Genomic DNA, 16,224 nt, shown 5'->3' on the forward strand with positions numbered 1-16,224 from the left:
TAGTAACTAGTAGGAACAACTAGTAGGAACGAACGAATCGATCGTTGGATCCCTTCCTCGCTGATTTTTTTTGCTGACCGAAAATATATTGGGCCGTAGCTTACATGTATACCTGGGGAGGGGCCCCTCGATCTTGGGGGCCCGGGGCGGCCGCCCCCCCTGCCCCCCCTCAGGGCCGGCCCTGTACCCTAGCCCAAGCTTCAATCTTATCAAACTCCATCTCTAACGGTCTGTTTTCACCATCGCAATCCTTCAGACAATCACATTGAAATCCAACTACCAGGGTCTATTATGAGAAGCATCTTTTCAGTTACCTTTGCTACCAAACCGCACAACAAAGATGTTACCTCCGATGTCCTTGAACTGTGTTTCTTGGTGCAAACCCCATGCTCCTGGCTGCATAGCCCTTTCAAAAACTTGATGTTCATCGGGGGGAGAGCACACCTTGCCCGCTTAGTTGGTTTGGGCAGATTCGATGGGCCATGAAGATTACTCCATCAGATTCCTTCTCTCTCACGATTAGATCTCCCAGCGAGAGCCTTGCCGCCTCCTCAAAAACCTTGTCGTCCACTGGTGAATAGATGGTTCCCGACATGTCGTTCCGTCCGTAGCCTACTTCGTCGGAGTCGCATCCCCGTGCCTCGCCTGCTCCGCCATTGTCACACAGCAAAGGATTATCGCCACCATTGGTCTATGTGGAGGAAAATGTCGCCGCCGCCCCACGCACCACTAGAAGACACCACCCCCGGTGGAGAAAACCCTAACCCTAGAAGCTACCTACCAAACCAATCGCCTCTAGTCACCCCTTACCCCCCCCCCCCCCTATATACAAGGCACTTGTCTTTCATGATTATGTCATTGCACCAAAGGAGACTTGTCAAGAAAGCATAGTTTAGGGTAAGTTCATAATGCTATGTCACGAGTTTGCGGATGGTGCTTTGAACAAATATGGATAAACTTACCAATAAAACCGCCCAACTCTTCTATTTTGATACCAAGATCACATATACTACCAAACTAGCTAGCGTGCAAACTTGATAATGAAAGACAATTGTACACTTTGGTACATATAAAACTAATGTATTAATTACTTTCTCCGTGATAGAGATGCAATTGCCCAAGAAAATGTAGAATACAAAGAAGATTAATTTTGACCTAAATATCCTTAGACCTTTTATCAATTATACTATCTAAACCCATTAGGTTTGCGGTTACTGAATTGCATTGCATTGCGATGTATACTTACTTCGTAACCTGCCATGGAAAATTAGCAACAAGAGTACACGAAAAAAGGCTTAACAAACTTTTAAGTGGTTAAAAATTTATTGGACAAACAAGTAATCCACTGCAATGCCAGGCGCAGCCTAGCTAGATGCTTTTTCTTTAAAACCAAGAAATTCTCAGATTTATTTAGTGAAAAATGGAAAGAGTAAATATAAGAACCCACTCTTCCATACATTAGTGTTTGGGGCGGCAATTGACAGTGATGAACGACTTGAGAATGCACCGAAGGATATGGCCACCTAACGAAACAAGCAAATCAGACCTGAAAGAGGCCATCGAAACAATAAGATCCTTCCCCGACCTTTTGTCCCAGTCAGGAGTCCCTTAACAGTATAATTCTTAACCTGTACAAGGTATCTCGGTCCTTCAACTCAAACACTCTACTTCCTCAACTTAATTGAATTGCGAAAGACAGGGCCGTATATGAGCATGTGCAACAGGAGCGACCGAACAGGGCCCCCGGCACCAGAGGGGCCCCATTTTTTTGTTAATCAAAGTATTAATTGAACTGTTTAAAATATTTTACAGCAAGCCACTCTACCCATTTCTCTCTAATCACGATCCATCAGTTCCTCTCAGCTCTTTCAATCTCACAGCTCTTCCAAAATAGCATAGTACAGCTAAAAAAAGTAGATTAGGTGTGTGCTATGTACATGTCTTTAAAACTTCTGCTTCCAACTGGTGTATTTTCTTGTGAAAAACTACACTGGCTGACAAAAATATTATTGTTTTTCTTTCACACATAGTGCCTAATTTTGATTTGTACAGGGCCTTCGATTTCCTCGGTACGGCCCTGGTGAAAGACTAATCATTTCAGTTTCGGCGGATACAGAGAAGCACGAGGATTGCGACACACAAGCCCATCTGTCCCCCATAACTCAGTTGAAGTGTAAATAACCACAAATTGTGGTTGCTACTGATGGAGAGAAGAACAAACAATGTCTGGAGGAGTACCAAGATCCTTTTAGACTGTTTGTTTTGATGCTGCCGCACCACGGTCTGTGCTTGACAAACTACAAAAGTGTAAAAGGACAGACAAAATATAGGCACACAGGTTCAACGTTAGACTCCTAGCTCTGCTGAATGCTTACCAAACCTTAATGGATTAGAGTCAATATCCATTAGGCTCCTGATAAGCTAGGATTGGATCCACTCTAATTGCCTGTTTTTACCATTGTGAGTGACAAGGAATACCATTGGTGTGGTGTTATGGACATTCATGCATCACATTTTTTATCAGGATGCCATTGGACACCTTTGTCTAATGGCATCTGTCAGTCTTTCCTTTAGACCGCTGAACCGGCAATCATGGATGGATCATAGTTATGTGGACACAAAAAATCAAAAATAGAATTAATCTTCATGTGAAGAAATGAATATCAGAACTTACATCCAACATGCGTACCTTTTCTTGCCGATTGAGATTGCCCAGAACACAAAATGAAGCTTTCTTGTCACAAACTATACTTCCCGTTATTTTCTTCCAGTTGTGTTTGCCCGTCTCTACTAATCATTGCCAGAGAATATTCATTAGTGACAAGTGCTCATATAGGCAATATCTTATACACACTGTGGTCAATCTTAGAAGGTTCAGTGTAGTTCTGCTGGATAACTTTCTTGCAATACACTTCTGTGAACTTCAGATTTTTTTTCAGTGAAATGAACAGAAGTTCTTAAGATCCAACTTACATGACTGGTGTTCTACTACGTAGCACAGACGTCTAAACATTTGAATTGCTAAGCTTAATATATGTAAACAAACTCGGAACCAAGCACCAGCCAAGAGCCTATTGCTCATACTTATTGGCCAAATAGCAGATAGAACTGCGCATGTCGATTACAGAGTAATGACAGAAACTAAAGGAAATGAAGAAAGTAAAATGGCATCAATTTGTTAGTTGAGATGCAATGCAATGAAACCCATCTGAATAATATTGACTGCTCGTCCATTTTCATGCCTCATCAGACAAACATAGCTTTCTATTATATAAGTCGTACCTGGTGACAGTATTACAAAGATCAAACACACTGGGATCATTCCTCTTGATCATGGCCATCGTCCGGTGCAGGGAAAATAGGCAGCCAGATCATCATAAACGGAGAGATGTGTATGTTGCTGATACCATGTTTATACTGTGCATGCTCATACACCTTCTCAACCACCCTGCTCCTCGGATGAACATAAAGGACAACAGTCTATAGCAAAATTCAAGAGTGCAAACTCAGCATTGTCTTCGACCACAGCAACGCAAAGAAAATCGCCATGTTGTGGCATCCAAACCCAATTATGACCAGCAAAACGCATGCATACCTCAAGGGCACAAAATGTGTCCACCAGCAGCCAATCGCCGCCTGTCATCCAATGCAGCCAAACACTGAGCTGAAACCCGTCCGCACATGTGTAGATTTCTTCAACATGTTACTACGTGCCCGCTTGGATGGTGGTCGTTCACAGGCCATTACCGGTGTAAAACACCGGAATGGAATATTCAAGGTTACAACTATCCACAAGCAGTGACACCTTATCGCAGTTCCAACAACAAACCATGATTAAGCACATAGCCATGCCTTAAAAAAATTGAATTATGAATCCTATTTCTCCAGAACACATAAACACAGCTCAAAATACCAGCTATTTGAAGCCAATCCACGGGAACAAAATTACTTTTATTTGATACAGCGGAAGAGCATGCATTGCGTTGTCTCCTGCATACATTCCATTGCGAGAACAAATAAGAGGTAGTGAACCGGTGAGCCACCAACTCAAATCTTTGTAAGTATAATAAATAACAAAATATATATAGCCAGCAGGCAGCAGCTACGGAAGTATAGTACTCGCTCCGTCCGGAAATACTTGTCGGAGCAATGGATGTATCTATTCATATTTTAATTTTAGATACATTCATTTTTATCCATTTCTCCAGCAAGTTTTTTCGGACGGAAGGAGTAGCATATACTTTCCCAATTGCATCAAAGCAATGAAATCACTTGCTGAAAGTAGCACATCGCAGCCAGCTGAGTACATAAATAAAATGAGCATATGTACACAAAACAAGATACCTGCAATCAGCCTCCATTGCTTTGACAACAAGTGAGCACGTGGAAAGCTTACACTTAGCACTCCTAAATTAAGCAGCAGAATTTCTTGCGGATCATCTAAAAATTCAGCAAGAACTGTTGCCACAGGACCTTCATTTTTTACTTATGTCCTGCTGCTGTTGCTTATGCATGATCAATTTGCAGGTCCATGAGGCAGTCATATCTCTCTCTTAGTAACAGAGGAACTTCTTGCCAAGAAAAAAATGCACACACAGGACAGGAGCATAACTGCAGAAGGTCCTAAGGGCACACATCATATTCACAAAAGATATGGAGCAAATCAACATTTTAGATTAGTACTAGCATTCATGGCTTCATGCCAACACTAAAACAAGAAAATCTAGCTAAGCTCGATCGACTTAGCCGACAAAAGGGGGGTCAAGGCTAAGAAACAGTAAACCATTGATACCTCAAAACAGTCCACTAGCACTACGATTACACTATGTCTAAAGTTCAAGGTGTGAATAGTCTCATGGCAACCAAAAGCAGCAGCACCCTAGATCATAGATAAATCATAAGTGGCCTCAGCGCTTCCTCTTGTTTGACTGCTTCTGTTCAAGGACAAACTGGATGGTTTCTTCCAGTGTTGCTCTCCGACCGTCCTTCTTGTTCCACAGCTCTGGTACACCTACGCGGCTGCGGGGGTCGTACTCGTTGATCTCAAGCAGTGCATTTGTTACCAAGGCGTAGACTTCTTCACCATGCTCCTCTTTTAACTTCTGAAGCTTGGTGTCATCCTTGGAGAGAATTCTCTATGCCAAAGTAAGTATGCACTATCAGATGAATCATGGAAATATTTGCGAGTGCATAAAAAGAAAGAAACTGTTTGCAAAACCAGATGGAATTGATCGATGTAATGGGCGGAATTGATCAGAATACACTTGTGTTACAGATGACTCAAGGTTACAAACTAGAAACTACCAAAGCTAGAAAACTAGGAATGGTAGCTGAGATAATCTACAGCCTACATACCGTCTCTTTACCATCAACGGTGAATACCCTATACGGGCGCCAATTTGGGTTTGCAATTTCATCTTGCCACTTGGAGCAAAGAGTATCATAATTAACTTGTGCATCCTGTTGTGCTGCATTTTTGCTGCAAGCATTTGCAAACGCTCTTGGGTCAAGCTCACCCATCCATCTGACACCTATATGTGCATGAGCATTTGTAGACTTATCCGAGGGCAAGGCCTGCAAAGAAGATTGACCAACTTGGTCATAAATATAACGAAATGTGATGCAAATGTATCAAAATGCATACACGCCAGAAACCACTTTTCATTTATTTGATTTTTCCTTGTGAAAAAAGAAGTACTCCCTCTGTTCACTTTTATAAGACGTTTAGACAATTCAGACAATGCCCAAAACAGTTCTATGTCAGCTGTCCAAAACGTCTTATAAAAAAAGAACGGAGGGAGTACTGGTTTCTCACTTACCAACATCAGCACTTTCCGAGCATTCCAGGCATCTTGCAAGTCATCATTTCTTTTTTTCTCCTTGGCAGCCAGCGCCTGCTTGAGCGCGTGAGCGTCCCCTTCGTGCTCAATGTTTGGTTCAGGTATCACACCGAGCTGCTCCGACCTCGCATCCAACTGCTTTGATCTCCCATCCAGCTGCTTGGATATCTCATCAAATTTCTTGGATGTCGCATCGATGGCTTTGGAGGCGGCGTCGATCTTCTCTAATGCCAAATCGATCTGCCTGGATCTCACCTCAACCTGATGTATCTTGAGCAGCAGTTCCGAGCGGAGAGTTTGGATCTCATCGGAAGCTGATTGGTCGCTGCCAAGCGCCTGTTGGGCGTGTGATGCACCGGGCTCCGGCGGCAACTGGAAGAGGTCCGGCCTCTGCCACCAAATGATCCTTTGCAGGTATGCGCCATAGTAGCAGTCATGGTCACTCCTGTCCCTCTGAACCAGGTGTGCCATCTCGTCCCTCGCTTCGCACCACATCAGAGTCGCCCAGTTAATCCCATGGCCGCCGCCCCACTCCAAGTTAGGCAACAGGTGGCTCCGCGGGTGACGGTCCTTCCTGTTGACAGCAGCTTCTATATGCGACATGACGTACACCTTGGCGAACGCCACCGCCGCGGCGGACTCGACGGCGAGGCCCACGCCGACGCCTGCCGGGGGACGCTCGGTGGGCGGCCATGGGAGGCGGAGCGCCTCCGCGAACGCGCCGATGGAGAGATCGATCCTGGCGCCGCGGACGGAGCTCGACTCGAGATCGAATTTCACGGATCTGTGGTTGGCTATGAGCTCGGCGACGAGGTCGGGGCGCGGGGCGCCGGAGGAGGGGAGGTCGAGGCGGACGAAGTCGAGGAGGCTGAGCTCGCGGAGGCCGGCCTCGTGGGCGGCGGCGGGCGGCGCGGGCGGGCCGTGGAGCCGGAGGTTGGCCCGGACTCGGTGGATGCGCTGCGCCGCCTGCATGAGGCCAGCGGAGTGGGTCGATTTCGGGACTCCGGCTGGCCCCTCAGGATGGGCGTTGATAGCAGGTTTGGGTCTCCGGCTCGGGGCCATTGGTGGAGCTCGCGAGGAAGAAGGTGAGATTTTTTGGGGGAAAGAAGTTGAGTTGAGCGGGAGGGGAGAAGGCAAGATGTGCGGGGTTTAGGGCTAACGTATTATTATTCGACGATTGGAGATATTTTTTCTCCTCAAGTAAAAATGCTCCCCAAGTAATTATTCTCTTCAATTATATGATGACGATCTAGATTTTCTTAAGTTGGACCATCTTTCTTGATTGCACTGCTTGATGAAGACTAATAAAATGCTCCCCGTACTTCACTGTGGGAGAGCCTTTCTTAGGAATATCTTCACATATCCATTATCATCAGAATGGATGGCAAGCTTCAACCATGTGATTTTGCGATGCTCATGTGAACTAGCAGAACTCAACCTTGGTGACGATCCTCCATGCATTATATGTGATCTTTCTTTTGATACAAGCCTTTGGAAAAAATACATAACCCCACATATAAACCTCACATAGATCATGGGTTAGTACACAAAGTATAATGGGCAATACTTATTATACTATGAGATCACTTGGTCCTACTCGATACATCTTCTACGCCTTTTGTGTTTATCAACTTGAATCCACTCTTTGCACTAAGTCTTGATCAACCTAATATCTTTTTCTTCTCTTTTCGTTAAGATGACGTCTTGAAGGTAAACATGAAAAGTTCACACAATCTTCTTCGTCAAGAAATGCTTGATAGGCTCAACACCTCACAAGACCAACTTCGGATAAGGCCTTGAATAAGACCTTGGCCAATACAAATCTCCTTCTTTTAACCTTGAAACGAACATATGGTCTTCAAGCAGTGCATATGGACAAACCCTTCAAGTATAACTCAAGACAACCATCAATCCATAGGGATTGGCATTAATTATCAAAACCAAACATAGGGGCACCATGCTCTTTCAGAGAGAAAGCCCTCCCCCCCTCCCCCCCGCCACCGACGTCGACCAGGCATTTCCCAGCACACCCCGACGGTGGCGAGGCGAGGGGTCAGAGAAAGAGGGGCCCAGGCCCGACGGCTAGGGTTTGCCTTCTTGGTCGCTCGCGGGAGTGACACGGGAGGGGCTCTTTCCAAAAAAATCTTATAAACCAAATGAGTCAATAACCAAATGCAGTTGGCAATGGTGCGTTAGGGAAGTTAATAACTATCCTAGAGAGATCAAACTCAAGGTCATATTGAACCAAATTAGACCTGGATAAGATCTTGATCGACTTCTTCCTCCAAGCAAGATACTTGTCTTTGGGTTTTTTCTTCAACCTTCCATCTTGTATATAGTTGACTTACTATTCTTCGTAAGTAACCCACTCCGTAGCAAGGTAGCCCTACCGAAGCTAAATTGGTCATTCTATTAAAGGGTGCATTAGCAGATTATTAGGCTTTCACTATATCAGCATCAGTATCTTGAAGCTGGAAAAAACATCAATTAACACTCCATTATCTAAAGTGTCAAATCTCTTTATATCATACCATACCTACCTACGCAATACATCAAGATGCGAGCATTGTGTTTTGTTCACACACACAAATAAAATCATACCACACCGTTCTAAAAAAATCATACCACATCGGCTAATCATTCTTTAGAAAGATCAATGATGATGCCAATTACAAAAACATGCACGGTAGTGTTGCCTTCATGCCACAGCATGCCTTGGTAAATATGCAATGCCAATTTTTGAACATAAATTAACATAAATTCAATTATATCTGATAATTTAAACCTCCCATGCAAAGAGTCATCGCACAACATACATTTACCATATTAACCAACATTTAGCATACATACGAAATGCACCAAAACTTACATCATGTGAACAACATAGGAACCCTTTCACATATGTTGTTACTTATTCACTACACATAACATATTGTTTTCCTATCAGGCAGGTGGGTTATTGCAAAAAATGTGAAGTTACATACTTTTTCCTGACTGGTAAGCTATAGATATGCTCATTCACTCAACCATTTCAAACACGGATCTAAAAGGAGCACGACAAATGTATGATAACTAAGACAAAAATTATCATGTATATAGAAGTTGCCAACTTCTGTACTCTCAACTGTTTTGTATTAATGAGAAATAGCACTCGCAGATTTTTAAAGCACAACAAGGCTGCATTTGAGAAGAACTTAAACAAAAGTTAAGTGTAGAGAGAAGAGAGAGAATATATATTTTAGTTTCTTCCGACTCTTTTTACTTCTTATTCTTTTCGGAATTTCTCGTGACTGTAATTAAGAATTTATGATTTTTCCCATGTTGTTAACTTATTTATGTTGCAGGAGTTTATTCAGCTCGCTCAGGACAGTAGTTTCTCTCACTCCTGCCATTTGTAAAGTTCTCGAAAATCGGGTGATCAGATAACCTCAATTGAAACAAAATTCGTAGGAAGCAAGTTGTGTTGTACCTAATGAGAATAAATTATTTATACTAAACTTTAGTACTTATTTACAAATTATTTTGTCAAATCATAGTGCTCATTTTTAATACATTTTGAATTAAAACATATTTAAACCTGATTGACTTAAACGCGTGAAAAAAAAATGCATGCCTTCTTGGATTAATTTGTGATTCTTATATCAATGTAATGCATATGTATGTGTGTGCATCCTTAAATATTTTAATAGAGACCTCTAAAGTGTGATATAAATATCTTTATAGAGGTCTTCTATGATTAGATATACTAAAATAGAAACAGCTAGAGTACACACAATGTTTACGACAAACTTAGTACCTAATGATTGGCACACCACTTTATCATTTTTTCCTGGACAAATATATATCTTACATATTATGGATGGTTCAAAAATTTGTTCATGATGTGTGCCTCTATACTTAGTACTTAAATAGCACCACTTTATCATGATGTAGGGGTAAAAGAGTCAACTAAAGGAATACACCTTATAATCTGATTTTTTTCATAAAAAACTATACGCCCTATATCAAGGAACGGAGGGAGTAGTATAAGTTGTAAAGCATTTCCAGAAAGCCAGAGTTTAATTAAACAAGGCTGGGTCCGAGGCGTGGAAGAGCCACCGCTTGTAGATGAGGGTTGCAGGGACAAGGCAGTTAGTGAAGCCTAAGCGGAGGAGTATCTCGTGGAGGTCGTCGTCGCCGAGCACCGATGGCACGGAAGCGACCGCCGGCGTCCGTCCGTCCCTGCCCATCTTTTTCAGGGATATTTTGCGGAGGGAAAGGGGTTTCTTTGCTCTGGGAGCAGAGAAATGACCCATGGCCATGTGCCCTGCTTTTATTTTTATTTTCCTCTTGAGTTAAACTTATTCAAAAGAAAGTTTTCCATTAAGCAATCAATATTTTTCTTCTATAAAAAGATTCAATAGTTTGTGAAGACCATACAAGAAAATCTTGACTTCAGCATGGAACTTTTTTCATAGAAATTTTAAATTCTGTTCATATGTATATAAACAACACCTTTTCTCTCATGATTTTGTCATTCCACCAACGGAGACTTGGCTAGAAAACCTAGTTCAGGATAAGATGATACGCTATGTCATAAGGACAGAACAAATACGGGTAAAAGCTTCCAAATAAAGACCGCCCCAATCTTCTGCATGGATACCAAGATCACATTTCATCGTCAAACCAGCTATAGGCCGTGGGCAACAGCAACGTATGAACTTGGTAGTGAAAAACAGTGTTCTCTTGTTCACGTCGTTACCAAAGCCTCTGACCTATCACGGGCGCCAAAGTACTAAAAAAAGTAGAATAAAAATACATTAATCTTGACCCAACATCTAAGCCCATTCAGATGTACTCCATCCGTAAACAAATGTAGGACATTTTTGTAGTTTAAACGTTAAAATGCAAAAATGTCCTACATTTGTTTACAGAGGGAGCACTACTTGTAATCCATGATAGAAAATTAGCAACAAAAGTATGCAAAAAGTAGTTTTAAACCAAACTGAAAGTAGATAAAAAAAACATTGGACAAACGAAAAATCCGTTGCAACGCCAGACACAGCCTAAAAAGTGCTACATGCGTTTTCTTTAATAGAAAACAGAGTTATTTAGTGAAAAAGAAAGAGTAAATGTCAGGGAACCCACTCTTCCGTGCATTACTCACACTTAAACAAACCTTTTGGAAACATTCCTGTAAAAATATATATTTTGGGAAAAATTTCACAAATTGCAAATTCAATTTTCCATTATTACTCTTGGGTGGAATTTGTCTGCCTCCAGTTTCATGGGAGCAAACAGCAATAAATATGCAATGTCGACATGACATTGTTCTATCAGATGCATTGTAAATTTGTAATGGTATCCTTGGCGCAGTGGTAAAGCTGCTGCCTTGTGACCATGAGGTCATGGGTTCAAGTCCTGGAAACAGCCTCTTACAGAAATGTAGGGAAAGGCTGCGTACTATAGACCCAAAGTGGTCGGACCCTTCCCTGAACCCTGCGCAAGCGGGAGCTACATGCACCAGGTTGCCCTTTTTTTTTTTTATTCTGCAGTGACTGCTGCTTCCTGAATCTCATGAGATGATAAATTGACCTAACCCAAGAGTAGTATGCATGGAGAACCGGAGGAGGATGTAATGGCCTTGAAGCAAGCTTTTCCACAGCAACTTCCATGTATCCACCTATCAGGATATCTTTTAACTGCACGAAAATAGAGAAATATGTTGAAGGTAGACTGCCTGGCAGAAATAAAGCCACTCATAGGATAAATTTTGAAAACGACATTAGTGTAAAGTAGCACGAAAGTGTAACCCTTCTACATGACTGGGTGCTCTTGTTACAGAAAATCTGTTCTATCAAAAGATTACATCAAAACTGTACGACAAGATTTTTTTCTGATACAAATCATACCAGAAATGCAGTAGGACAAAGAGCAGATTGAAATGCTGTCAGTCTAAGTGTCTGCAAACCCCCATTATGCGAGCTGAGAACTATGAGGAAGCTGAAATGCTCTACAGGTATATCTCTATTGGGGATGGACCTACAAACCAGATATATATGAGTTTGGTTACACATGATTAGTATTGTTCTCTTGAAATTCTCAATCCTATGTTGGTGTTATCTGTAAGAAGACTTGAGTAAATATTATTGCCAACATTGTATTTCTCACAGTCCGCATCAAGGATGCTGAGAGTAAAGACTGTTCTCAGCACTGATAAATGTTGATACAAGTAGAAGTGAACTCCACTACCTCATGCATTATTTCCAGGCAAGCCCTTGCTACAGAAGTTGATTATAACAAATAGTGTATTTCAGTTATCTGTATGATGAAGTTGGAAAGGTAGCTCTCCATGTGAGACTTTTTGCCTGGGCTATTGACGTTCTTAGGGAGCTTGATATACAAACACTCCCTTCTCCCATAACTCAGATATACTGATGTGGAGAACCTTGAATATCTATGTCCACAGATACTCTCTACTTATTCAAATCAACTGAATTATGAGGAACCACTAATTTCAGTTTCGGCGGATATAGACAAGCATGAGGATTGCAACTCACAAGCGGTTCTGTCTCCGATAACTGAGATGAATCACAAACAACCAGAAATCTTGGTCGCTAATGATGGAGAGAGGAATGGAGAATGTCTGGAGGAGAACCAAGATCTTTCTAGACTGTTCAATGATGCTGGCACACCACAGTCTGCTTGAGAAACTACGAAAGCAGCCAGTTAAAAAGAACAGAACAAATATCAGTACACGAGCCAAGTTCAGACTCCTAGTTCAGTTGAATGGTTGTCAAACCATGATGGTGTCATAGATGCTAGCAAGAATCCTATTCAAGAAAAATGTGGGCAAAAAACACTACTGTGCAAGGTGAGAGCAGCAAGAATGCAAGTGAGCAGAGTGACAGAACACTATTACCCTCTCAGAAAGCAGCAACCTACAAACCCCGGTTGGGGGTGTTCGGCTACAAAGTACATCAGCAGTTTTTTTTATAGGAAAAGTACATCAGCAGTTTTTTTAAGGAAAAGTACATCAGCAGGTTCATGGAGATGCAATGACTCCAGAATATCGACAGACGAGAATGTGAAAAGGAAGTTTGTGAGGCCCGCTCCAGCATGGAAGCAGTAGATGATTCGAGATCACACAAAACCATGGAACAGCAGTGTAGCTCAGAGTTCACTTTTCCACTGTCATGTATCATTTGCTGACAATGGAAACTCTCAAGATGCTAGTCACACCAAAGCCACCAACCACTGGCTTAGGAACACAGCGAGCACAGTACAATGGAGGCTGCAGAACCACCTGCAGGTCTTCCAGGAAATCACAAATGAGATGAACCAAAATGCCGCATAGCTAGATCTATATTCCCCGCTCACTGTTGATGGAAGTTCTTAGCAGTAAGTAGTGGTTGTTGTTTCCCACCAGAGATGAGACTGGTGCATAGCTCATACTTTTTCCTTTCTGGATTTGTTTCTGAGAAGAGGCATTAGCATTGGAGTGTCAACAGCTCAAGGGGGATTAGTTACAACAATCATGTAGAGCTAAGGAACTTGCCAAACGTTGTCAATACTTCATGTTCCTAACAAGTCCATGAATCATACTCTCTTCAGATCCAAATTCGGACCAGCTTACTTCATTTGAGCTAGCAATATACTGTTATTTCTTGAGCTTTGTGATGGAGATGGCCCAGCATTTATGAAAAACTATAAGTTGAGGAGAAAGTCATAGGTGCAGTATTTCAGGATTAATTGAGGTGTAAGGGAATCACCGTGAGGTGTGGCAAATCAGGGAGACCAAGTATTAGCTTTTGGGAGGGACCAAAAAGCATACAGTTAGCTACGGCCAGAAACCTATATTAGCACTTGTGCCACAAGCTGTTCCAGTTATTTCTCTTCGGCCATCTGTGCACTAATCAGGTAATCATTGCCAGAAAATCGTCATTAATGATTAAGTGCTCATAAAAGTAATATCTTATACACACTGTGGTCAATCTTAGAAGGCTCTGGACTCAGTGTAGTTCTGCTAGATAACTTGCAATGCACTTCTGCAAACTTCAGGTTCTTAAGATCCAAATTAAATGACCACAACATATAGTGTTATATGACATGGCACGAATGTCTAAACATTTGCAATGTCAAATCTCAATATTTGTTGACAAACTCGAAACCAAGTACAAGCCAAGAGCCTATTACTCATACTTGTTGGCCAAATAGCAGACGGAACTACACATGTTGATTGCAGAGTAATGACAAATTCTGAAGGAGTTAAACACGGTAACATGGTATACATTAGTTAGACAAGATGCAGTCAAAACGATCTGAATATATAAATGGGTTTAAATTGCTCATCCATTTCCTTACCTCACCAGAGAAACATAGCTTGCTATTATAGAAGTCGACGTTATAACAAAGATCAAACACACTGCGATCATTGCTCTTGATCATGTCTTCTGTTCAGTGCAGGGAAAACAGGTGGCCACATCATCATAAAGGGAGAGATATGTATGCGGCTTATACCCGGATGAATATTACCATGATGATACAGTGCCTGCTCATACACCTTGTCAACCACTCTGCTCCTCAGATGAACATAAAGGACAACACCATATGTTGCATAATCCAAGAATACAAACTCGGCGTTGTCCCCAACTGCAGCAACACGAAGAAAATCACCATCTTGTGGCATCGAAGTCTGATTTTGATCAGCAAAACGTGTGCATGCCTCGTGGATACTAAATGTGTCCACCAGCAACCAACCGGCTGCACCATAATCATCACCTGTCATCCCATTGAGCCACACGCTTAGCTGAAATCCGTCTGCACTAACGAGATAAAGCCCGGAATCCTTCGCGGATGACAGCAGGTAACTGCGCCACACTCCAACTGGGAGCTCCAGGGTGAAGAAGGTTGACGTGGCCAAGTCAAGACCCAGGGTGTACCCAGAGGTGGTCACCACGAAGGCCTTGCCATGAACGGGCGGCAGCATTTCTTGCAGGAAGGTTGTGGCATGCGGGAGCTCTATCTCTATCACCTCGGTGCCAGGGAAGTCCCATCCGCCGGATCCCAGGGTGTACACTTCCGCATAGACTTTTCGGCCGACCATCAAGAGATTCACCAAGGTGATGCCGTCGCGGCCCCCATCCTCGGGTAGGAACAGCTGGGTGAATCTCGCTAGAGCGCGCCCGTGGATGGGCGGCGGTGCCGGTGGGAGGACGGTTGGGGCCTCCCCGGCGAGCAGCGGCGCCAGGAGATAGTGCTTGAAACTGCCGCCGCGTAGCTGGCGCCAGCGGCTGCGGAACGCAGTGAGGAGGCGGCCGTTCCGGCAGTGGATGAGTCGCTCGGCTCCGCGGGCGAAGGCGCCGTCGCAGGAAGAGGCCGGGCGGCGCGAGAGGGCGGCCAGCTCCGGGGGCTGCGGGAGCGGCACGAACTGATACCGGCCGGGGTAGCCGGCGTAGAATCCGAGCAGGCGGGGCGGGTTGCGCTCGCGGAAGCGGCGAAGGAAGACCGGATCGGAGGCGTGGAGGAGCCACCGCTTGGAGACGAGGGCGGCGCGGACGAGGAGGTTGGGGAAGCCGAGGCAGAGGAGGATCTCGCGGAAGAGGTCGTCGTCGCCGAGCACCGACGCCACCGATGCGGCCGGCGGCGGCGGTCCATCGCCGTCCATATTTTGGCCGGTCAGATGTGGGGGATTTTTCAGGGGAGAGGACTGGGAGGGGTTTGGGCTCCGGAGGGGTTTATTTCCGAACAGGGTCCATTTTTTCCTATGAACTCCAACCTGGCCAGATGGGCTGGCACGGCACGGCATGGCCCGGCCTGGGTTATACGGGCCCGGCTAGGCACGCAAACTATATGGGCCGTGCAGGGCCAGCACGCGTTCTGCCTTACCAGGGCCAGGCATGGCACTAATATTAAACGGGCCAGCCCATCGACACATTTAGCCGTCAGCACACATATTATTTAGCCTATTGGGCTACCTATTAGCCTAAAAAATGTATTTAAAAAACTAAAAAACTAAATGGGCCGTGCCGGGCCGGCACGCGTGGCCAGCCTCTACGCCCAAGCACAGCCCATTAACCACGTGTCAGCCACCCCCCGCCACGGGCCAGGCATGCGTGCTAACGGGCCGGCCTGCCAGGCAGGCGAGTTGGTCAGGTTTGTATGAACTATACCTGGCCATCTATCAGCCAGAGCCGGGTCGGGCCTGACAAAGCCTAAAGCAGAAAACCTAGGCCCGGGCCTGGGCCATCCAGTCATCGGGCCTAGTTTTTAGACCCAAGTCCGACCCGTCAGTGAAAAAGCTCGTTGGGTTTCAAGCCGGGTCTCTTCCGTGAAACGCAAATATGGCAAGCTCAGGCCCAACTGGGCGTGTCCTTCAGGTTCAAAACCTAGGCCCAGACCCGAC

General features: G+C 44.1%; 2 protein-coding genes and 1 pseudogene across 3 annotated transcripts; 1 reads left to right on the forward strand and 2 right to left on the reverse strand.

Moving 5' to 3' along the window:
• Positions 1 to 4,654: 4,654 nt before the first annotated feature.
• On the reverse strand, positions 4,655 to 6,989 carry LOC123063301 (factor of DNA methylation 4). The gene is made up of 3 exons (XM_044487042.1): positions 5,820 to 6,989; positions 5,356 to 5,574; positions 4,655 to 5,135 (listed from the first exon to the last, which is right to left on the reverse strand). Exons 1-3 carry the CDS (start codon positions 6,900 to 6,902, stop codon positions 4,908 to 4,910), a joined length of 1,530 nt encoding a protein of 509 aa, XP_044342977.1. The 5' UTR covers positions 6,903 to 6,989; the 3' UTR covers positions 4,655 to 4,907.
• Positions 6,990 to 11,028: 4,039 nt separating this feature from the next.
• On the reverse strand, positions 11,029 to 15,539 carry LOC123063302 (uncharacterized). 2 transcript variants are annotated; one of them, XM_044487044.1, is made up of 3 exons: positions 14,184 to 15,539; positions 12,380 to 12,532; positions 11,029 to 11,521 (listed from the first exon to the last, which is right to left on the reverse strand). In XM_044487044.1, exon 1 carries the CDS (start codon positions 15,484 to 15,486, stop codon positions 14,251 to 14,253), a length of 1,236 nt encoding a protein of 411 aa, XP_044342979.1. In that variant the 5' UTR covers positions 15,487 to 15,539; the 3' UTR covers positions 11,029 to 11,521; positions 12,380 to 12,532; positions 14,184 to 14,250. The 2 variants fall into 2 exon arrangements, with proteins under 2 accessions (XP_044342979.1, XP_044342978.1); XM_044487043.1 differs by lacking the exon at positions 12,380 to 12,532.
• On the forward strand, positions 11,798 to 12,844 carry LOC123057185 (uncharacterized; annotated as a pseudogene).
• Positions 15,540 to 16,224: the final 685 nt, after the last annotated feature.

Source organism: Triticum aestivum, chromosome 3A (genome assembly GCF_018294505.1).
Source record: "Triticum aestivum cultivar Chinese Spring chromosome 3A, IWGSC CS RefSeq v2.1, whole genome shotgun sequence".
Taxonomy (NCBI): Eukaryota; Viridiplantae; Streptophyta; class Magnoliopsida; order Poales; family Poaceae; genus Triticum; species Triticum aestivum.